We start from the raw sequence: 25,237 nt of genomic DNA, 5'->3' as shown, positions 1-25,237 counted from the left end.
ATAGATTAATAGGCACAGTTTTAGGATGTACATGGTTCTGCAGAGGTTGTAATTAGGGAAAATATCAATCAATACTCTTGTAAAATAGTGTCTATGGTCCTGTAGTCTATACTCTTTCTTTTTTTTTCCTCAGGACATTCTTAAAATCACTGTTGTTCAGACTGTATATAATGGGGTTGCACAGTGGAGGAAGAGTGGTGTATAGCAAAGATACAATCTTGTTGTCTTTCAATGAAAATGTTGATGTAGGTCTCATATATGTAGGACAAATAGATCCATAGAATAAAATAACCACAGTGAGATGAGAGACACATGTTGAGAAGGCCTTGCGCCTCCCCTCTGTAGACTTCGTCTTCAGGATCACTGAGATGACCTTCACATAAGAAGTGATGACAAAAAGGAATGGAGCCAGTCCAAAAATAGATCCAAATGTATAGCTCATTGTCTCCATAGTGTGGATATTGGTACACGATAGCTTCATCAGGGCACTTACATCACAGAAAAAGTGGTTGATGGTGTGCGACTGACAGTAAGAAAGTCCAGACATCAGTACAATGTGTGGCAGAGGAAGCGTGAGACCGAGAGCCCAGCTCACAGCCACCAGCTGGATGCACATATTCTTGTTCATGATAGTCCTGTAATGCAGGGGGTTGCAGATGGCCACATACCTATCCAAGGCCATGAAGGTGAGGAGTAGGAATTCTGCTGTCAACAGCAGGGCAAAACAGTATACCTGCAGGAGACATGCAGTGAGGGGAATGAGTGCTCTTTTCAGAAAAAAATGGGCTAGCATTTGTGGGAATGTGACTGAGATGCCACTGATGTCAATAAAGGACAAATTAATGAGGAAAAAATACATGGGCCTGTGCAGATATGGGCTGGAGTATATTATTGACATTATAAGGAAGTTTCCCACTAAAGTGATCAGATAAATCAGTGTGAATGCAAGAAAAAGGGGAATTCGGAGATGTGGAAGATCTGAAAACCCCACAATAAGGAACTGCCATGCTGATGTTTGATTGTTCCCTTCCATGTGTCCAAGAACACCATTTTTTTGATTTGCGGAGTCTGAAATAAAGTACATAAACAATATTAATTAACTTGCTGGTGGTTATCTCAGGAGACAGGACAATAATATGTATATTTTGTTTCTGGTGTTTTCTGGAGTTACTGATTAGTGCCCTGGCCAAATTTGAAATTATCATCCTACATGTCAATAACACATAAATGTTCCTACATCACATGAAAGTGGATTCAAACAATCATCTGTAAAGATTCTTGGTAAAATGTATCACAGAAAAGATGTAAAATGCTTATCATTTCCCATCATGCAGAAAACGTTATAACCTCAATGTGATTAAAAAATATACTCTTTTGCAGAGAAAACCTTTGCATACACTTCTTTAGGAAGAGGTCTAAAACATGAGAAAAACATCAAAGGTACATTCTTGATAAAGTTAAGCTATCATGAATCATGCTCAAAGGTGTTGGCATGCTATTGCTTCTGAGAGCAATGCTGTGTTTGGACTTGCTGGCGATTTCTGGCCATGGTTTCATCACACTTTGACAAGACCCTGATTCTTTGGGTTTTCTCATGGGTTTTGGACCATTGTTATTTTAGTACAATTTCTTTTAGCTAAATCCGTATTACCTCCCTGGAGCCTTTTTTCTGATAACGCCTTCCAAGTACAGTTTTTCTGATGATGACGTGGCCTTCTTTTTAGTTCATTACATTTTCACCATGCATATTGGAGCCAGAGTACATCTTCTTTCCGACAGGATGACATAGAGCCACCAACACCATCGCACCCATCCTCCGCCAAACCATCAACCGCTCCCTGGCGACCGCCTCATTCCCCGACGACTGGAAACACGCCGAGGTCAACCCCCTCCTAAAGAAACCCTCGGCGGACCCCACCGACCTCAAAAACTACAGACCCATCTCCCTGCTCCCGTTCCCAGCGAAAGTCATCGAGAAAGCCATCAACAGCCAACTCGCCACATTCATTGAAGAACACAACATCCTCGACTCCTCCCAATCCGGCTTCAGAAAAAACCACAGTACGGAAACCGCCCTCCTCGCCGCAACAGACGACATCCGCACCTTACTGGACATAGGAGAAACAGTAGCCCTCATCCTCCTCGACCTATCAGCGGCGTTCGTCACAGTCTCCCACCGCACCCTAATACGCAGACTCTACGATGCAGGAATCCAGGACAAGGCCCTCGACTGGATCTGCTCCTTCCTCTCCAGCAGGACGCAGCGGGTCAGACTCCCCCCTTTCCTCTCGGACCCCACACCTATCACCTGCGGAGTCCCCCAGGGCTCCTCCCTCAGCCCGACGCTCTTCAACATCTACATGGCTCCACTTGCCCCCATCGTCAGAACCTACGGACTCAACATCGTGTCATATGCAGACGACACCCAGCTCATCCTCTCCCTATCCAACGAGCCCAACACCGCCAGACGCAACTTTCGAGAAGGCATGGAAGCCGTCGCCAAATGGATGAAAAACAGCTGCCTACAACTAAACACCAACAAAACAGAAGTACTCATCATGGGCCCAAACCCCGACGCCTGGAGTGACACCTGGTGGCCCACCGCCCTCGGAAACCCTCCAACCCCCACAGACCACGCACGCAACCTGGGAATCATCCTGGACTCCGAGCTCAAAATGGACCGCCAGATCAACTCTGTCTCATCTTCCTGCTTCCACACCCTCCGCCTCCTTCGTAAGACCTTCAAATGGATCCCCCTCGAACACCGAAAGACAGTCACTCACGCCCTGGTCACCAGCAGACTCGACTACGGCAACGCACTCTACGCCGGAATAAACAAAAACCTCATCTGCAAGCTACAGAACATCCAGAACGCCGCCGCAAGACTGGTCCTCAACCTGCCAAAACACTGCCACATCTCCCAGCACCTGCGCACACTCCACTGGCTCCCCGTCGAGGCGAGAATCACCTTTAAGATGCTCACCCACGCACACAAGGCCCTCCACGGCACCGGACCAGCATACCTGAACAGCCGACTCAAATTCCACGCACCCCAAAGGACCCTACGATCAGCCCAGCTTTCCTACGCTGTGGTCCCCCGCACCAGAAAGACCAGATCGGGAGGCCGCTCCTTCTCCTTCCTCGCGGCCAAAGCATGGAACGCCCTTCCCCTCCACCTCAGACAGACAACATCGCTCCCCATCTTCACAAGAAACCTCAAAACATGGCTCTTCGACAGACCCCCTCCTTGATGGAATGGAACCCGCACCCCCCCAACCCCCCCCCACCCCTAGCGCCTTGAGACCCTTACGGGTGAGTAGTCGCGCTTTAACAAACTCCTTGATTGATTGATTGATTGATTGATTGATTGACATAGGAATTGGAAAGTGAAATTGTGCATAGTGCACTCGGGCCTGCCGACTGGTCTCTGTTTTTGCCAACAGATCCGCCTGCCACCTGCCAATCTACCTGCCTGCTGCTCCTCCTGCCTGCCGTGAACGAGCAGCGAGCAACGTCGGAAGAGCCCCGCCTACTCCAAGAAGCGGCGGTACACGGAACGCGAGCAGCTTGTTGTGCTGCTTCGCTCCGCATCCGCAGCACCGTACCTGTGCCCCTAAGTTTCCAGAATTAATGGAAGCTAAAGAGAGCTGCACTAGGCTGCGCCAAGAGCGGGTGTACTGCAGCACCGCAGCACCGCAAAAAAGACTGCGAAAAAGACCGGGGAAGACCGTGGAAGCAGCAGAAGCCGCCAGATAAGCCCAGCCAAATCACCAGAAAAATAGGAGCAGGAGAAAGGAGAAAGGAACTATCATACCCTGGGGAGGTCAGGGCCCCAAAAGACAGTGATAAAGCTTGGTGTCTGACCCAGGGACCCCCCCCCCCCCCCACAGAAGAAAGGAAGTAAGGAGGTGATTGCGGGTTAACCGAAAGATATACGGTTTTGAGCTCAATGTAAACAGGTCGGCAAGGCAGGATAACGGCACAACAGAGGTAAGTGTATGTGTGACTGCATGCCCCCTTAAAGCAAATAGGAGTTCTCAAACTAAATTGCTTAGGGGGTTAGTTAAAGCGGGATAAATTGGAATGCTAAAGTTGTAAAATAAGAATACACTGGCTATAATTCGGTATTGAGAGCTATAGTGCAAAAAAGGAAGAAACAACCCGTAAAGTGCATACTGAGCACATCCCCAGGAGAAGAGAACTTTCTAGAGAATCAAGAACCCTAGAAGAAGGAATGCCTGTCAGCCTCTAAATCTGTAAAATACTTTTTAGGTAAATACTAAAAAAGAGTAGACTCACCCAGGAGAGCCTTGGAAGCAGAAGTAACTCAGGAGAATGGGAATGGCTCAGTAGAAATTGTTGAAAAATTACTGGAGGCATCATTCCTGTTAAATCAGTCAATCTCTGGTCAAAATTAACTGCTGGCAGAGCCGCGTTTGTCTTCATCCCCCAACACACACAAGCGTTAGAGACCTCAGGCCAAATAGGGAACATTACGGAAAGGTTGAGAAATATTTAGGGGTGAGGAATTAAATACATCAGCCCAACGGTCAAACCAACTACATCCGGAAATACAGAAAAGGATAAGAGCAGATGATCCAGAGAGGAACAGCGAACATGACTTAGCTATCTCTGCTAAACCCTCCTCTTCAATGATGAACCTAGTGCTGAAGCTTCAGAAAACACTTCAGGGGATACTACAAAGTAACAATGTTAAACAATGGGGTCTTGCAAACGCAAAAAACAAACTTAAAACAGATTGAGGAGGGGTTGCAAGGAATCTGAGGCCAGATGCGGCCAGATGCCACATATGATGAGACCAACAGAAGACCCACAGTCTATAGAACCTATAGAACAGAAAGGGAGTGTAGCAATAGTAGAAGCCAATCATGCCGTATATATTTAAAAACTATAGAGATATAGAGATAACTATGAGATATAGTGCTAGGTACAACAGTAGGCAACACAGAAGAGTGATAGTCAAAAAGAGGGAATCTACAGCAGAAATAGGAGAAAAGCAGCAGGAAAAAAAGGTTGAGATTAAGTCAAACCCTGCATATACACATGTACCGGATAAGCCAGCATGATCGGAGGGCAAGTGGGAGGTATTAAAGAACCAAGAAAAGAAAAAGATTAGCAAGGGATTAAGCAAAAAGCATCTAGAAATAAATCCCTTAGCAAAATCAATAAATGCGGGACATAATATATATGCTCAGAAGAATAGCTCCATAGGAAAAGTAGCCCCGCAACCCGGTAAAACAGGAGTAAAAAGCCACCTGGGGTACATTAGATGGAAAGATAACAGCGAGATAGGTCCAGAAGCCCAGATGACCAGTACTGAGTTAGGAAATAATAAATGGCTGTATCTTGAACCAATTCAACCAGGAAAAAAGGGGAAGAAAACATGGAAGATCCAACCCTTAAATAGGTTCCAAATTGTATTCTCATTCTCAAAATGCCCAAGTCTGAGAGGAATAGTTACAAAAGATCTGAGACGAGTGGGCTTCGTAGAAAATACAAATGGGAAGGAAATCACAAGAGTCCTTGTCTACTCAGATTTGGTGAAATTGGCAATTTAGAAAGCGGAGGCTGAGATAGAGCAGGAAGGCATATGGTTAATCACAGAGAAAGATCTGGAAAAACAGATGCAATCAGGTAGAGACTTCCTTAAATGTCATGCAGGCCTTGGGAAGAGACAGGTGAGGCTTATGGAGAATAATGAAGAGGGGGGAGGTACGCTAAATATAGGGACAATGGAGTCAAAGAAGCAGCCCTGCAGGTCCCTCCCAGTAGTATAAAGAAGGTATGGGGGACGATGGAGGTATAAGCGAGGTAGAATAGGATGGGGGGTGTCGCATAGCCTTAACTTCTTATCCTGGAATGTAAAAGGCCTGGGTGATAGAGCAAAACAGGAACGTTTAAGCGAGCTAGGAAAAAATATGGGAATTATGTGTGTGCAAGAAACTTGGCTATGTGACGAAACCCCAACATTTGATGGCTTCAACCAGCTCCACTGCCCGGATAGGAAACAGAGGTTCGGATGCTCGACGGGGGGATTATTACCTTAGTGTCAACAAAAATAGCAACGAACATGATCCTGTTAAATGTGAAATGTAAATGGCTTTTGGTATGCAGATTGTCCCTGCTGGTTTTAGATAAAAGGTATGAAAATGTAATTATTATAAATGTGTATATGCAATGGGAAATTAATTTGGAGTATGAAAGTGAGTTGGAGCATTTTAAAGATGATATAGATTCTCTATGTGGAAAGTATGAGACGGATATGTTTTTCATAATGAGGGATTTCATTTCAACCATAAACTGAGCCCAAAGATGGTAGACCTCTGGAATAGGGATATACTGGATGCATATGAGATAAAGGATGCAACCTTCCCAGACTGTGAACCCCAAAGACGGGATAAAATGCTGGGAAACTACCTAGGGATGAAAGGTCTGTTCTGCTTGAATGGTAGACTGGAATCAGATTGCCCAGCAAATAAAACATTTAAAATAGGCACACAAAACTGCCCAATAGACTATATTTTTATGTTTGCTTGGAATATCCCTCTTATAAGTACATTTAAGATACTGCAGCTAGAAAAAAGTGATCATAACCCTCTGCAGTTGACGATTCAGGGGGGAAGCCAGAAACCGTGTGATAAAGTTATTGCATAACAAGTTGAATACCCTGTCCACAAGGTTATCAGAAGAGTACATAGAAAAACTAGGAAGACTCCAACAGAAGATACCTTTAGGGGAAATAGAGGCCCGAAACCTGCAATGGTTTGAGGAAAAAATAGAACAAGTGGTCCAATGTCTTCGAATCGCATGAAAAAGAGATAAAATAAACAAACATATAATCCCAGCAAGATGACCGAAATGGTTCTCTGCAGATTGTCAGAAGAAAAAAGAGAAATCAGGAAAGAAACCAGAATGATCAGAAATAAATACGATCAGAAGAGATAAAGGCACCTTGAAAAATTGAAAAGAGAATATAAAAAGTTACTTGCAAATGCTAAAAGAACTTATAAGGATAAATGCTGGGAAAATGTATTGCAAACTATCGAATCGAAGAATTTAAGACAATTCTGAAAATTTGTAAAAACAGCAGCTGACCACCCAGTCGGGGCAATGAATTGTGTGGTAGACGAGGCAGTTTGGGAGAAGTATTTGAAGGAAATGTATGGCCCACGGAGAGATGTTGTAGCTGAAGAAGGGCTAGAATCATGGCAAGGGTTAGTAGAAGATCTAAAACTAGACTTTACAGAACTGAGTGTAAAAAATACAGTAGCTAATTTAAAGCTAACATGAGCCGCAGGCCCAGACAATCTCCCAGCAATAATAATAAAATCTGAGATGAAAAGGTGGGCGAAATTCCTATCTCAGTTGTTCCTGGTAATCATAGAAGGAGAGAAAATACCTTAGACTGGAAGGGAGCAGTAATAAGGCCAGTACACTAAAAAGGGGATGTGAATGAACCACAAAACTATAGATTAATTAACGTGTTAGATATAGGGGAAAAAGTGTTTGCAAAAATAATTTTGCATAGATTTAAGAACTGGGTAGAGAAGTTCACAATAGTACCAACTGAATAGGGGGGCTTTAAGGAAGGCCATTCCACGGTCGACCATTACTTTGCCCTGTGGGCCGCGGCACGCAAGTCAATGGAACAAAATGGTAAGCTCTACTGATGTTTTGTTTAATTTCGAGCCCCATTCGACTCAGTTGATCGGAACTGCTTCTGGGAAACCCTAGAAAATAAAAAGATCCCCGCGGGTTTTCTGAGGATAATAAAAGAGTTACACCGCGGTAATTGGGCCCAAGTAATTAGGGACACAGAGGGGTAACTAACTCCAAAAATAGCAATCGAGAACGGCCTCAGACAGGGCTGTGTGCTAGCCCCCCTGCTCTTTCCTATATTTTTGGCCGACTTACCGGCAACTCTAGAGATGGAAAGAAGTGCAAGCCCAAGAATGGATGGTAAGAAAATTTCCTGCCTGTTGTATGCAGATGATTTGGTGATTTTAGATTAGGCCGAAATTGGTCTACAAAGTAAATTAAATGTTTTTAAGTGATTATTGTAATGCAACATTTTTAGCTGTAAATATGGAAAAAACTAAGATTTTATGCTTCGAAAAAAAAGAGACTAGCTACAGCTGGGTGTTAGGAGATCTCAAATTGGAAAGTGTGAATAAATATCGTTATCTGAGGGTGTGGTTCGACAGGACGTTAAAGTGGCATACCCACCTAGAAGCCCAGAAAGCGAAGGCCTTCACATCGATCTGTGGTCTGAAGAAATTCAATCGATATTATGGAGATTATGAAAGGAGTTGCATATAGATATATGCCAGAAGGTGTCACAGAGGTGTAGGAAAGAGATCCTACTAAGAAGCCTTAAATGGGCTAAAACGCAAGGAAGAAAGTATTACAGGGCTGTGAAAATATAAAGGTGAAAATCTCCCATGATTCCTTGCAGGTAGAATTCTCTAAAAGTGAGCTCACAAAATACGGTCAAGAAGCCTCAAGAAGGGCAGATATGGTATACTTAGAGAATAAAAAATTGGTGCCATTAATGAGGGAGTCATAGTGAAAAGAAAATTGGCTCCCTTACCTGGATATCTTACACAACTATTGGTACAGACAGGATATTTTAAGACTGAGAATACGTATAAATCCCTGGCTAGTAAATGAAGAACTAAAAAGAAAAATAGTACACTGTGATGGCTATTGTAAATGTAGTTTGGGTACTAAAGGAGATAGATTGCACATTCTGCTAGATTGTGTAATATTATTAGAGCAGCGTAAACGTTATATCCGTCCGTTATTTTTAAAATATGATATACGGCAACAGATTAATGCAGTAGAACTATTAACAGAAATGCTAAATATTGACATAGCGAGTGCAGTGGGGAACTATATGAAAGAAATCAAAAGTTACCTTAGAGAAAATTAGTTGAAATGTGTAGTGATTTTAAATAATTTTAACTTTGTATTAGGTTATTTCAAAGAATATTTTAATATATAATTTTATAATGTGCTGTTATCACGAGTATGAGCATCGAATTTTGGACCAATCACTGAATAAGTATTAACTTTCTTAACATTGAGAATGTACGAACTGTGATGATTTAATCTGTGTTATATTTGTTTAAAGACTGTCTGTTTGTCCTTTATGCATTACTACACCATTCAACCGATCGCCATGAAACTTTGGGAAGTTGTTGTGTACAATCCCGCAAAGGTTTCTGGCATAAAATATTTTTAAATATCGTCCCCTCTGGGCCCTCATAATCTTTCGAATACTGATGTACGCACCTGACGGAAAAACAACAAATCGTGTATCTACAAGCACTCAAATAAATAAATAGAATTAATACACCATTCATCCGGTCGCCATGAAACTTTGGGAAGTTGTTGAGTACAATCCCGTGAAGGTTTCTGGCATAATTTTTTTTAAATATCGGCCCCTAGGGCCCTCATAATCTTTCAAATACTGATGTACGCACAAGACGGAAAAACTAAAAATCGTGGATCCACAAGCACTCAAATAAATGAATAGAATTAAAAAACAGCATTCATCTGATCGCCAGGAAACTATGGGAAGTTGTTGAGTACACTCCTGCAAAGGTTTCTGGCATAATATTTTTTTAAATATCGGCCCCCCAGGGCCCACATAATCTTTTTAATACTGATGTATGCACAAGACGGAAAACCAAATAATTGTGTATCCATAAGCACTCGAATAAATAAATAGAATTAAAACAGCATTCATCCGATCGCCAAGAAACTTTGGGAAGTTGTTGAGTACACTCCCACGAAGGTTTCTGGCATAACATTTTTTTAAATATCGGCCCCCCCAGGGCCCTCATAATCTTTTGAATACTGATGTACGCACAAGACGGAAAACCAAATATTCGTGTATCCATAAGCACTTGAATGAATAAATAGAATTAAAACAGCATTCATCCGATCGCCAAGAAACTTTGGGAAGTTGTTGAGTACACTCCCGCGAAGGTTTCTAGCATAATATTTTTTTAAATATCGGCCCGCAGGGCCCTCATAATCTTTTGAATACTGATGTATGCACCAGACGGAAAAAACAAAAAATCGTGTATCCTCATGCACTCGAATAAATAAATAGAATTAAAACTACACTTTGAAACGTTTTCCATATAAAAATGACACAATGTAAATTGAATGTTATCATAATGAGTTTCCTTGAATTTCCTTTCTTCGGAGATCGCAGCAACGATGTTTTGTGATTATACCTTGTTTGTTTGTAACTGTCACTCTGTATCATTTTGGGTGTTTTTATTCCCAGGATGTGTGTCTCGTTCATATTTCTTCACTGTGTATTTGTTTCTCCCAGCTCCTGTGTCTGTGGTCTCCAGTGACTGTGATTTTACCTCCAAGTCTCAATGTCACATTTTCTAACATTCTTTTGTCCTCTCCAGGTTTTCTCTCCATATGTTAACAAGTGAAATGGAAAAAGGTTGATTCTTTAAAAGTTTATTATTTTAATTTTCTGCAGTTTCTGAAAGCATCTACAACATGGGGAACTGTGTGATAATTGAAGTGTTAGACCTCAAAGCCATTGGCCAAGTCTTCTCCTAAACATGTTGCCTTCTTTAATCCTGTTTGCTGAAATTCATTTTTGTTGGCTTTAGAACGTTGTACATTTACCCCTACTATCCAGTGCTACAGTGCTTGTGTTCACTCCATAAAAGGTGTTTGAATTGTCTCACACCAAATTGGCACATTCCATTTACTTATAAGTCCTTATAAAGTGGTATTACAAGCACCCAGGGTCTGTTGTCAGATTCCAACAAAGCTGGCTCACCTGGCTCCTATACTTCCATTCTTCACAGAGATGGTAGGGACCCAGCTCCATACAGCCTACCTTACTGCCTGTGATATGAATTCCCACAAAGAAGATGGGGTAGAATCTAGGAGAAGGGGGCTGTGGATGGACGTTATCTAGGTTGTCCGGGTACAATTGTCGAACGTAAAACAATGACATAGTAAGGGGTCCTGCCACTAATGTAGTTGTTGGCATCTTCTCCCTGGTGTGTTGTCTGTAGTAAGTAGTTCCCAACCTACCTGTGATTAACTATGTCAGTCACGACGTCTGTTGTTTTAGTGGTGGCACTGGATACTGTTCACTCAGATTCTTCTCTGGATTTGGTTAGGTGTGATAGTATTGTGTCTAAGAGGAAACAAGTATACAGGTTACAAACCAGGGTTGATAATACAGAGCTTATTTCAGTGAAATATTACTGCAATACAAGATGCCAGAGTGGTAAGCACTGGAATGGTTCTAAGTACTGCTACGCCTCTAGGTCGATGAGGTTCTCGTCAAAGGTGAGCTGCTGTCTCACATTCTCTGCCAAGATGAATGGTCCTGTGAATTATTCGTTCAATGCAGAGAACTGTTGCACTCTAACCAGAACACCTGCTGACAGCAGTCACACTGTCGAGACAGGACCCCCTTCTAATGCCACCTCCACTAGACTACCTTGTGACAGCAGAGAATGCAGAGAACTGTTGCGCTCTAACTAGGCTCTCAGGCGGGCACCAAGTTCTGTTCACTTATGCCCATACAACAAGTTTGGATCACTTGGTATTCCCACTTTGAATTCAAAGCATTCACAACAGACACACCTGGCTGCATAATACATAAACTAGTGCTACTTCTGTAAGCGCAATGCTCTATGTGTAGAATAGGTTCCTTGTTTTTCTGTGTGCGCTTGCTTGTGTTGGGTAATTTTGTTTATTTATTTTTTTCTTTTGTAGAATTCATAAAGCTGAGTGGTGTTACCTAACTGCTGGATTTAACGGGAAGCTGCCGTGATGAATAGGAAGGCTGCCGGAAGACGTTGTCACTGGTAAGTACTGAGTTGGAATACTCCGGTAAGCCAAGCTGTTACCTCATGGAGAGTCTCAAGACAAAGCAAGTTCTAGCCTGCTGGGTGTGGTTTAAATGAGAAACCACACAGAAGATGGCCACTGAGATTTGCTGTGGTCACGCAAGAGCTCGGCATTTAAGACTTCCTGCAATGTACACACCTGTCAACAAATACACTAGTAAGCATGTTGTAGACAGTGGTATTGTTATAGGTTATAGGGCTCCTTAGGAACAATCACTCAGTTCAGGATAGTATTGAGTTACGATGCTGTAAGGTGAGGAGAACAACCAACCTCCCCAAAGTTGTGGCCAAAGACAACATAGAAATTCAGAAAATCCTCAGCACACATCTGTAGTGTAATATTAAATACCAGTGCAAGTCTAGACAAATTATAAACACAGTTTTAGAAACCCTCTCTTTCTTTTATTCTTTTCTTTCTGATCAGCCAACACATGTTTCATTGCATAAACTGGGAAATCATCCTGTGACTTTCTCAAAGCTTCAATATCATTGGTAGCTACTTTCCATGTGGTGATAATTCCATCCACGCGCTTTAGAGAAGATTTCTGAAACTGTGTTTACATTTTGTGTATACTCGTATTGGTATTTAATATTTCACTACAGATGTGCCTGAGGATTTTGTGAATTTGTAAGCCTGTTGTGCTGTTTTGTCTCAGTGAGTCTCGCGCTGTTCATGCAAGTTAACAGGTTCTGCTGCAATCATCCAAATGGTAAGGTGTCCTTTACATGAACAGAAACAACACACGCTAGGAACAATGAAATGAGATATGAATATACACCCCACTAGGAACATGAAATGAATATACATACATACACAGCTCTGATTACCATATACTCTCAGTAAACCATACTAACACTAACACACAAGTGCTAGTGCACGGGTTGGAAGAAGGGCTTTCAAGACTGGGAAACTTACCATCTATGTTAGTGGGGGACTTTGACACATGTAAATTATTTCTTTCTAGTGGGCCTGCAGCATGTATTGTGCCACCCAGTTAAGTAGCCCTGAAAAATATGTCTCAGGCTCGCATTCAGCCTATGTGCAATTTGAAATTGCCAAGTTGATCGGACAAAACAAACATTTTGCCATCTCTAAACTTCCTTTTATAAAACATATATGTTACCCCCAAGGTAGGCCCTAAACAGCTCATATGGCAGGGTGCATTGTGTTTAAATGTAGCACATGTTGTTTTAAGTTTTACATGTCCAGGTAGTGAAGAACTATCGAATACATTTTTCACTTCTGTGAGGCCTACGTCTTCCTTATGATAACATTGGAGTACCCTGTTACATTTATTAAATTATAATTTTGATTGGTAACAGCTTGAAATGTCATGTTTTGTTTCAAAGAATTGTAATTTAAAAACATCTTTAACCGTCTTTAATTGGGTTTTAGACACAATAATGAAAAAGCCACATTTAGAAATGTGTCATTTTCTTGTCTAAACAATTTGGGGCAGACACTTTTGCACCACCATTGTGTCAGTTTTGTGATGCAATCAATCAAATTTAGCTTTATTCGAGGTAAAAAACTCATAAAAGCATAAATACAGACGTGGCATTGATACTGCTCGATAGTTACAGTAACCACTTTGACAGTTCTATTAAAAGCAGAGTTTATCATTAAAAAAAGCATTTTGATCAAATAAATTTAAAAAACACATAAAACACTGGTATATTAAAACCATTATTTTACAAAATGGAAATTCAGACATCAGGCAGGGCGAAATATCATTCAGTGGAAAGAAATTCATTTCTGATGGTCCACATCCAGCCCAAAAACTTTGCAACAGCGAATGTGATGACTGGTAGGCTACTGGTGGAAATTAATATTAATGCCACCCTACTATCCCTAGTGCCTAACAACTTGCACATTGCTTTGAGCCAAACTCGTCTTGGATTAGCGTAGGCCCTGCATACAAATAGAATATGTGCAATGGTCTTTTTCGTTGTTGCAGGCCGGGCATATAAAAGAATTGCCAGCCGCCCATCTCCCAGTTAGTGCTCTTATTGGGAGAGACCCCACTCTGAACTGGAAATAAAGCTTCCTATCCCTAGGTTTTGAGGTACAGTCCCAAAATGGCTCAAAACTAGGTGAAGCCTTGATTTCCAGAAAGCGGCCCTCCATGGTAGAGGGGTCAGTGGCATTCCAATTTCGATGAGCGACCATTTCCCAGTATATTTTCTTTAAGTTGTTTTTCGATGGGAAGTGAGCTAGCTCCGGATTTTCCCACAGCCCCTTCAACCCCATTTCCCCCAGGGCTTTACTCAACTCCTTCAACCACGCTATTCTATGAAATTTGTCTATTTTGATTACCTCCAAAAAACTCTGGGCATATTGAGCGAGTGCCGGGGTGACCCAGATTCTCCGCCAATATAGAAGAGGTCGTAATCTGACCACATCGGCTAATGCTTTTCTCCCCAAATCATACCGCAATGGTTTCATCGGAGTGCTTTTGGGGAGACCCACAAGGTTACGAAAGAACTTGTTTTCAACAAGTGTTAGTGGTGTTGAATTATCATTGCCCCAAATCTCTGCACCGTACAGTGCCGAGCCTAAGGCTTTTGCCTCATAGAGACGAAGGGCTGGCTGGATGGATTTGGTGAGGGATTTGCTGTGCTCTACAGATATTACTCCCGCATTTTGGCGGAGTTTTAATGCTGCCAATTCAATATGTTTGCCCCATTTGATCCCCTTGTCCAGATGGATGCCCAAATAGAGAAAATCCGACACCATTTCCACCTTTTGGCCATTCATCTCAAAATTCCCTTTGAAACCACGGTGCGGGTTGAATGCCATAAGCTTCATTTTTGCAATGTTAACTTCCAGCCTTTGGTCGTCACAAAAGTCCTCAAAAATTTTCATGGCTCGCTGCAAACCGCTTGGAGTTTTGGAAATGATTAGCGTGTCATCTGCAAAGAGTAAAATAGGGGTTTTTGCCCCCCCCCCAGGGTAGGGGCATCGATGCATTGCTGCAACATTTGTTCCACTATCCCGTTTATGTACAAATAGAAGAGCGTGGGGGCCATAGCACAGCCTTGGCGCACCCCACGCTCTACTGGGAATTCAGCCGTAACTTGGCCCTGACCTCCCCATTGAACCTTCGCATGATTAGACTCATGCAACCTCATCACTAGAGTCAAGATCTCAGGAGGCATGCACATCTTGGCAAGTACATTCCATAACTGGAGCCGTGGGACCAGATCGAATGCTGCCCGTAAATCGATAAAGGCAGCATAAATGCTGCCTTTACCCAGCACCACCGTCTTCCAGTAAAGTAAGATGAAACGAAATATCTGGTCGGTGGTGCTAGTTAGTCTGCGAAAACCAGCCTGGAAAGTTGACAAGATGTCCCCCCCCTTCTACCCAGTCCAAAATTTTCCCCAGGATCATTTTTCCGATGACCTTTTGGACCGTATCGATCAGGCTGATAGGCCTATAATTCCCTGGGTGTGTTTTGTCCCCTTTTTTGTATATGGGGATTATTGTGGCCCCTTGCCAGGATCTTGGAACTGGTGCCCCTTGGGCCACGGCATTAGCCAACTTCGCTATATAAATACCCCAGAGAGTTTTATCATGAAGGAAAACATCAGCGGGAACCCCATCCGGCCCAGGTGCCTTACCCCTAGAAACAGACGAAAGAGCCATAGCTACATCCTTACTGGTGAAAACATTGTCAGTACACAAAGTTATATTTGTAATTTCCCCGATCCTATCCTCCGGGCGGGCTGCATATTGGGAACCAAAATGGTCTAACCAGCTGCTCTGTGTCACATGGTTAGAGGGGGGTTTGGGGTGACCTCCCTGCCCCCACTTGGCCATGTTCCAAAACACTTTTGAATCCTTGGCCTAGCATGCATTTAAGAGATCTTGCCAATATTGGTCGTCCCATTGAGTCTTTGCCCTGTGTATTATTTTCTTGTAGTCCTGCCTAGCTGTTCTGACCTCATCCGGGACTCTTCTTTTGATTGCACTCCCTAGGGCTTTTCTTGCCCGCCTACAAGCGGCATTGTACCAACTCTCTCTATGTGGCCGTCTATGGTTGCCCTTGGGCTTAGTTGTTACCTTGAAGAAGTGCCCCCTTAAACTTTCAAAAAACCGATCATGTAGGTTGGTGATACCCCTAGATCAATCTCGTTCTCCTTGACCCCTGAAATATTCATGATGGAAATAACTTTGTCTAGCTCCTCCCTGATACTCTCCATCGCCCTAGTGTTCATCCCGACCTGAGCCCACCTCACCCGCCTCATATCGTTTGTTGGTACAATGTCAGCCACGGCTTCCTCGTCATTCCTTGTCCCCTCTGTATTGTTTCCCTACAACTGATGTAGAATGCATAAAGGTTGTGGTCGCTCTCTTGCCTTCATGTCTTCCATAAGGTGCCAGATAGCCATGTTACAAAAGACATAGTCGATCCTACTTTTTGATCTCCCATTATCAAACGTATCTACCCCCTGGCTATCGCTGGGCATTCTGCCATTCAAAACATATTGCATTAACCTGTATTATAGTGTCGGACCATCTGGCTATTGGGTTGGCATCCAATCTAGGAATCCCCCAGTGAGAGTCTTCTTCCTCCCCCGAATACCAATCACCAGCTACAATTGGCTCGAAAGTCATATTTAAATCACCTGCGATTATCAGGTTGTTTTCAGGAGGCTGTTGGCTGGTCAGATGGTCTAGGGCTGCCAGGACCTGAGATTTCCCCCTACCCGGCCCTCTAACGTACAGGTTATAAATATCCACAGTGCCCGGCAAGCCCGTTGGTAACCTAATCAGCTGAATATCGCTATTGTTAGTTGGAATCTCGATAACTCTATCAAAAAGTTCCTGTTTTAGCCAGATAGTGAGCCCCCCTTTCGGGCGGCCTTTGGGTCCCTTAAGGGCCGGGACATAGGAATTCAAGAAGCCATAGAGAAACTGGGGCTCACACGCCCATGTCTCCTGGAAGAGGCAAATATCAAAACCCCTAATAAATGAGACCCATTCTGGTGATTGTAGTCTGGGACCCAATCCCGCAATGTTCCAGGAAACTATCTAGCCCCTAACCCCTCTGTTTTCTTGCTGGGGCCCAGAGATAGCTGGATTTGAGAAGTTCAAAATAGTTGTCCCGGAAGGTTCTGTTCCTAGATCTGACCCTTGGTTCCTCTCGGGGTGTACCCCCCTTTCACTACTATTTGCGGCGGTGTCATTAACTGGGCTGAAACTTAACAGGGCCACATTGACAATACTCTTTCCCCCTTCAGTGGCGACATTGGTGTTTCTCTCCCCATTCCTCACAGTTCCATTAGACAAACTACCCGTGGCAACTGTGGGCAGTCAATCTAAATTATCCAGCCCCGAGCTCATGTTCCTGAACCTATTTCTAGTTGGTGACCCCGGAGGAATGTGTGAGAATGGTAGAGGGGGCACCTTCCTGAGCTGGATACCTGAGTAACTGGGCGGACTAGATCTAAACTCCAATTTGAATAAATTCTCTGCTAACATCTCAGAGCCCATCGTGAGTTCAATGACATCAAAGGTTTCCCCAGGGAGTCTCAGTCTCACTGCTTTGACTATATCCTCTCTTATGACTGATCTACATCCCCTGACATGGCGTAGCCAGTGTATGGCTTTGTTTGTCAGAGAATCTACCCCTTCCATGTGACCTTTGGCCTGATTCTCTAGCCTTGGAACATTAGTCATGTAAATTTTACGAGAAGTGGAATTTTGCGCAATGTGTACATCGCCCCTATTAGACATCCTGCTTTGATTAAATACCCCTTGTGTTTGATGGTTAGAGATATTACTTTGTATAGGCCCTTCTGTTGATCTTGTTGCATTCAACTGGGATGTCTGTGGCCGCCTACTGCCCTCACTGGTTATGCTTTGTGTCCTCTGTTCTCTACGCAAACAATTGCTGCCGGGCCTGTTTTTTACTGATGCTAGTGGGACTTGAGCCCTGCCAGTGATAGCCTTGTTGCCACTTGGAAGATTTTTTGCACCCACACCTGGTGGTCGAGTCTGGGGAATTTTATTTCCAGTGGCTCCACCGTTCTCAAGATCGGCAGTATTGCTTTTAATCGGATAAGCAGTAACATTATTCTCAGTAGACCTGGGAAGGGACCATAAATTAGGCGGTGCAAGTTTTACTGTTGAGTTCAGATTAATGATTAATAACTTCATAGCCTCGATCTCATCTCTCAATAGAGAGACTAGGTTTACTAGAACACAGAAGGACCCCTCCCCTTCTGAGTTTCGTGTTAGTTCGCCTTTGGGACCTGTAGTGGGGTCTTCTGGGGTTTTAAGTAATTGTCTAGTGCTAGTTTCTGGCTTCTCGTGCTGTATATCTGCTAGTATTGTAAATCTATTAGAGCACGGGATAGGGTCATTATTGGTTAAAGATTGCAGAGTTGAGTCTTAGTCAAGATTGTTGTCCTCTTGATGGGCACTCTTCCCCCCTCCTCCAGAGGCCCTTTGGTTGTTTTAGGTGGTGGTTTGTACATAGCCATTTTAGGCTGTAATCCAAACATTTCAGGAATCTTGATAGATGTGCCAGCTACCTCTTGCCCTACGGTTGTTTCCACCCCTTTCTCGGGGGCAGGGCCCCGGGTCCCAGGGGGCACTGCTTCCCCCGTTAAGATATCATGGCAATCATCCACAATTGCGTCAATCCTCTCTAGCACACAGTTCATAGCTGCGTGTTTTGATCCTCCCCTCTTTTTTTTTTCTTGCTTTGCTTTGGGCGTTTCCCTGGTTCGGCTGGCCCTCCCCCTCCCTCCATAGATTTGCGTTTCCCCATGCTTTGCACCAAAACACCTTTAAGAAGTAATACAAAGATCTACAAATCTAGTAGAACAAGAGTTTTCTAGCAAAGACAGTATGAGGTTACAATTGCAATAGTTTCTACAATGGTATAATTTACCTATGCAGAAGAGTATGGCACGGCTTAGATCTGCTTTTGCCGAGATCCCGGACAAGGTCCATGCAGAAAAATGAATGAAAACAAAGGGGTATGGCCCGGCCCGTCCACCAACGTCCCCGGACGGCCACAGACGGCCCGCCCTCTGCCCGGGCTCAGCCCAGGCGCCGCCCGCACACGTCCCGCGGGGCGCTCGATGTACTTATGGCACCTCCGGGCACGTGGTCAGGCATCACGCCCTCACTAGGGCTGCTGGGAGTGGTAGTCCACTGTCTGGGGCTGCTACGGGCGATGGACGGTGAGCAGGTGAGCAGGAGCAATCGCCTGGAGCCGTTTCCCTCACGGTGGCGTCAGGCTCACACAAGTGTCCCCCAGGCGCGCTCGGCGCTCGATGTACTTATGGCACCTCTGGGCGCGTGGTCAGGCGTCACGCCCTCACTAGGGCTGCTGGAAGTGGTAGTCCACTGTCCGGGGCTGCTACGGGCGCTGGACGGTGAGCAGGTGAGCAGGAGCAATCGCCTGGAGCCGTTTTCCTCACGGCGGCGTCTGGCTCACACAAGTGTTTTGTGATGCAGCGCCGGTATAAAAATGTGGCCAATTTACAACGTGATGCATCTAGGGAGATGTGTCAGTTTGTAAAGCCCTGTGTCTCTTTATGCCTGCATCAGGTATAATGTATGCAGGGTGGGTGTTCCCACGCAGGAAAGCCTCATAAAGGTGATGCAGTGAAATCTACAATATTTCTCTGCATCACTTCTAGGATGCCACTGCGTCAAAACCTTATGCCTGCTTGAAGTAGACGTAACGAGTGATGCAGTGTAGTGGGAATATGCCCCAAAATGCATTGCTTGAGTTGCGTCGTGCTTGCTACACAACTCTAACAATGCTTGAATTTTGCACAACAGATGCATCAGAAATTCTGACGCATCTGTCAATCCTTGCACCTTGGTGCGCCGCATTGTAAATATGGCGCATCCACGGAGGCGCAAGGGTTTCTCAGGATGGTGCATCTCTACAGATGCATCCGTTTCTTGTAAATCTGCCCCTTGCTGTCTGCAGCATGTACCCCGGGTCACATGACTGGGTGCAGTTGGCATTTGGCATAGAGTCAAAGGGTTAATAGATGTTTGCAGGATAGTCCACCACACAAGCATGGGCTGTTCGGAGCTGGTTCCTGTCTACTTTAAAGGGCTGCCTCCAACACCCTCACAAAGAAATCAACACTAGCTGTTTGCCACCCTAAACCACTTGAAGCCTAGGAAGGGAAAGGAATGAAGATTTCCAGAACCAGAGGTAGGGGTAAGTCAAGTTGTTTCCTAGATTTCAAAGACTGGCACCTGCTATGTGTATTGGACTTCTTGAGCCACTCAATAGTTCACTCCTGGACCTGCAGATGGCACTAACAAGGAATCCTTTGGTTTCCATAGGGCTTCCCTGCTGCTTGAGGCCTTCTTTGTACCTCAGAGATCTGCACTGCTGCTAGTAGAAGCCTGTCCTACTGCTTGAACCCTGCCTTGTACCCTCAGAGTTGAGGACTCCCTTACTGCCAGAACCTGGCACTACCAGAGTGACTCCAAGGGCTTGTTGGCTGGTCTTCTGCTCTTAGCTACAGGGATACAGTAGGTTCCAGCAATCTTGAACCATGCACCTCGGCCCTGCCTGATGTGAGTCCTAGCCCCTTAAGTGGTGCCCACTAGTCCTAGTCCCTTGGAGGTGGTGCTAAATGTGTTCTGTCAGCCTAAGCTGGTAACAAAATCCATATTTCCTGAACTATAACATTAAGGCTAGCATGCTGTAGTCCGTGCTCTGCACCCAAGTTAAAACTGCTTTGGGCGTCTTTGAATGAGATAAATTTCTCATTGGGTTGTAGATACTCGAGCATCTCGCAACAACCTTCCCACCAGGTGGGCATGATCACTGTATCCACGAGCACTCTAAAGGATGGCAAGTCCCAAAAGGCAAATTCCCTGGCAAAGGGGGCCACTTTGAAAACCACTTTCACAGTGTATTCTCACAATAAAGCAGTGTGTTTAATAAGATGTGACACATGGTGCATGTCTCTGCCATCTGCCACCAGGATCTGCGGGAGTGAGAAGCAACTAGCTGAGTCCTTCAATAAGATTTTTTCCCAGTTACCCACGTCAGTGAGCATACGTATGGTGTTCTGTAGCAGGTGGGTCAGACATTGCTATTCCAGATTAGTGACTGCCAATTCCCCCTCTCTTAGAGGTAGGAAAGGAAAGTCCCTTGCCACCCTACTCTATCCACCCACCCAGATTGAGGAGGTGCTGAGGGAGTGCAGTTGCATGAGCATGTCCTGAGTAAGACAGTCAAATGAGTGTTGTAAGGAGTAGAGACACAGTGGCAAAAAGACCGTCTAAAATGGCAACGTGCCCTATGCGGGAAAAAGAAAGGGTGTTCTATAATGGAATGGAGGGCCTGAGTCCCCAATGACCCTGGTGACAAAGTGGTTCTGTGCCATATGGACCACCATCATGCCCAGGTAGCAGAAGCCATCAATGTACTACCAGAGAGGTAGGTCCAGAAAGGGATGTGCGGCTAGGCAGAGAAGAGTCCCCAAGGGAAACACCTAAGATTGTATATAGTTGATCCAAAGGCCTAAGACCTCCCCAAACTCATCCAAGTGCCCCAAGAGCAGAGGGAGAGAAAATCTGGGGTTGTAAGACAAAAAAGGGTGTCATCAGCATATAATAACATGGGTGACATCACCTACTGTAATTCCCCAAAGTGCTGTTTCCTGATGAATCCAAATAGGCAGTGGATCCACAGAAATGGTAAAGAGGAACAGTGATAGTGGGCAGCCCAACACTTTCCCCTGCCAACTTGCTGACTAGCAGATCTTAAATTAACAACACACATCCTATCAATGAACCTGGTGTACAGAATCATCACCCGAGCTCAAAACTGTGGACCTATTTCCATTTCCTCCAGAACCTGCATACGTCACCACCAATTTACCGAGTCAATATCAATGGAGACAGTGGTGAGGTCCTCGTTCTGACCCTCCATCTTGTGTATCACATGCACTAACCTCCAGATGTTCATAGTGGGGTTACGACTGAGGATGAAGGCGCATTGATCCTCATGTATTATTCGGGTAATTACCAAGTGTAACCTAAGGAATAAAGCCTTATGGCACTTTCATGTCTGTGTTGATCATAGTGGGTGCATCATATGAGGCAGGGTCAGAGCCTTTACTTCCTTTCTTCACCTTCATAGAGATGCAGCCCTCAGTCATAGACTTCGGGAGATAGCCAGCATCTTTGGCTTCCAAATAGACCTACGGTTGATGGTGAGTAAAAGAGGAGCAGAAGGTATGATAAAACTCTGCAGGAAAAATGTCTCCACCCAGCATCTTTCTTCTGGGGAAGAGCCAGATGCAGCCCCAATTTCTCCTAGTTTAATATCCACCTTAAGGTCTAAAAAAGCTTCCTGGTTAAGCCTGGGAAGTGTCACAGCAGTCAGAAATGCAGATATGTGGTTTGGCTCAGGAAGGTGAGTGCTGTGATATACTTTCTTTAAATGGGATTTTAACAGTCAAATTATTCCTCCCCAAGGCTTAAGATGGGGTATGGGTGAGGGTGGGGTCTCCTGCCTGAGAATCCATACCGATAAATGTTCATAGCTTTCTCCATCCCAATGTAGAAGTTATCCAATATTATTTTAAAGTGTATGTGTCAAGACAGTCCTGCACCCCTGCTGCCTTTTGAAGGACCTCTATTCCATTCTGCTACCACACTAGATCTTCAAGAGGAAGCTGCTGTGAACTAGTTACTTCTTCCTCCTTTTGCCTAATCCCACATGTGAGCCCAATAAAGCGCCCCCGCATCGCATCCTTCCTCGCTTCCGAATTGGTAGTCCTATGGCTGCTAGAGGAACAGTTATCCTCTAACAACTCATACAGCACCTCTGCCAGCACCTCCTGGCCTTCCTTGAAAATCTACAGAGGGAGTCTCCAGGTTATGGGTAATCGGATCCTGCTCCCCGACCGACCCCACAGAAAACTAGGGTGTGATCCAATAGACATGAGACATATGGGTCACCCTGACAAGCTCTCTCCTCCAATATGTGTGGGTGAATAGCAAGTAAATTCCTTTGAGGAGGTGACAAATGGAGGTATTCCTCCATATCTCGCATAGCCCCAGGTTTGTGATTGCCTCTTACAGTGATTAGGTCATAAGAGGCTTACTGTTATGGCGGATGACTATCACCTGCCAAGGAGCTCAGCAATCCAGTGCCAGCGAAACCACACCTCGCACCTTTGGAAAAAGTTGCACGTCTTCAATGTTGGGTCCATAGACATTAACAATAGCTTTGTCTAGAACACCTAATCTGCCCTGTACAAGAAGAGTAGACGGTCCTCAATACCAGCATAAGTAAGGGCAAACAGATCTTCAAGTGCCATATAAGGATGCCCCTAGAACAAATTGAAATATTATTATAGAGGATTTGTCTCCTCCACCTTTTGGTCAAATGCTATCCTCTGTGTCAGAAAGTGGCATCTCCTGAAACAGGTGATACTAGCAGCATGTCACGTATTAAGAGAGAGGATCCAATAATGTTTCTAGAGGGTGGCCAGCCCCCACACATCCAGGAGATGAGCTTATATGTTCCAGACTGGCCCATCGACATTTAGAGTGTGCATGGATATGGAGGTCTCCCATACCCGCCACAACAACCTGTGGGTAAACATAAGAAAAACTCACAATAGTCTACCCTCAAGTCCAAATGATTTGATGTGTCAAGCCATACACTATCTCATATCAACACCCCAGAACACCAACGTATGTGAACACCACTTTTGAAAAACCTCTCCCTCCACTGAACCATAAAGCAAATACCTCCATGCAGATTTCATTGGAAAATACAGACTCAAAGCATCCATCACATATGTGTCATAATCCATAGGAGAGGAATCCAGCAGGTTGCAGTTAAAATATGAGGACCCAGTAGCTCACAATCCAGCACCAGTACTCACTAGCATGATCTGATCCTAAACCTTGCAATATTGATGGAATAGAACCCTACAGGTACCCCAGCAACATTGGGTACAGTAGATGCCCCAACCCAAAGAGACAGAGGGACATCAAAGAGCCCTTCCAGACCTACAAAACAACCCTTCAGAAAGAGAATTACAGAGTCCCAGTTCCAGGAAAATTGTTACTACAGTCAAAGTTCCCACTGGGTGATTGCCAGATAAGGTGGCAAGGAGTGTTTTACAGCAGCAGTGCCTATGGTACCATCCTCTCTGAGTACAATGTGTGCAGGGCTACATGATTCTGGCAAACTTCTGCTGCTTTTCCTGTTGTATCTACCCACAAGGGTGTGGAAGTGGTCTACACTACTCTGGGTGTGGACGAGGATCCTGGCTGACATGCCCAACCAGTACCAAAAGTCCTTGGAGCATTCAAAGAAGTGGGACTTTCCTGCTGCAATGATGCAGAGATTTTCTGGTTAGAGGATCATAGTCTTATGTCCAACTCCCAAAACTTCTTCTTCACCTCTACAACGGATTTATTACACTCCTTTACTTTTTGGATGTAGTCTGCATATATCGGAATGGTGTGATTTTCAAATTGCGGGATTGATGTTTCTCTGGGACTCTCACTATAGCGTCTCTATCTCTGTAATTGAGGATTTTAGCGGTGACGCCAGAGGAGACATGGGCCAGGGCACTATGTGCCCTTTAAATGACAAAGAAATCAGACAGGTCTTTAATGTGCTTCACCAAGGTTTCCAAGAACTGCTGCTGAGTTACCCTGTGCCCTTTGAGGGAATCCCAGTAGGGGCACATTATTTTGGTGTGATCATCCCTCAGAAGGTTTTGGTAACAACTGAAATTTAGGAAACTGGTTGTTTTAACAGACTCACTACACTGTGCGATTACGTGATATCTGTATTATCCACTCTGCTACTTTCCGAAGAACAATGCATAGCAAGTTTAATTTGATGGATACTCCCACTATCTGCTCCAGAGCCCTGCATAGCTTTCAGAAGGGCTGCATGGGAAGACTCCCCTGTCTGTCCCATGTGGAGATCCAGAGTCCTTGATTGGCCTGGCGAATAAGTCTACGAGTAGTCTGTCAGAGGGTAGTGTACTATGTAATGCCATTACCCTGTTGATCCTGTTGGGTCCTATCTTTCCCCTTGCTGATTAGGAGCGTAAGCCAACCATCTTAGCATTGTCCCACAGCACCGTCAGGGTCTAACTGCAGTAGGAGGAAGCCCTTAGCTGGAGACCCAACAATAGATAGGCACAGGCTCAGGGCCCTCATGAGTGCAATGGATGATAATTGTTTCTGATGGGTCCTCGTCTAGTCCTGCAGGTATATGGGATAGTTGGGCAGAACTCTGGCCCACCACACTTGGCACTCAAAGACCTAATTC

The 25,237-nt window shown here is 44.5% G+C and overlaps 1 protein-coding gene across 1 annotated transcript; it reads right to left on the bottom strand.

Annotated features, from left to right (window-relative positions):
• Positions 1-106: 106 nt before the first annotated feature.
• LOC144767850 (olfactory receptor 5V1-like) lies at positions 107-1,033 on the bottom strand. The gene has a single exon (XM_078651213.1). The coding sequence runs from the start codon at positions 1,031-1,033 to the stop codon at positions 107-109; it is 927 nt and encodes a 308-aa protein (XP_078507339.1).
• Between the last annotated feature and the right edge of the window lie 24,204 nt (positions 1,034-25,237).

Source organism: Lissotriton helveticus, chromosome 7, assembly GCF_964261635.1.
Source record: "Lissotriton helveticus chromosome 7, aLisHel1.1, whole genome shotgun sequence".
Lineage (NCBI taxonomy): Eukaryota > Metazoa > Chordata > Amphibia > Caudata > Salamandridae > Lissotriton > Lissotriton helveticus.
Note: the sequence above shows the minus strand (reverse complement) of the source record. Positions and strands in the feature narration are given on the sequence as shown.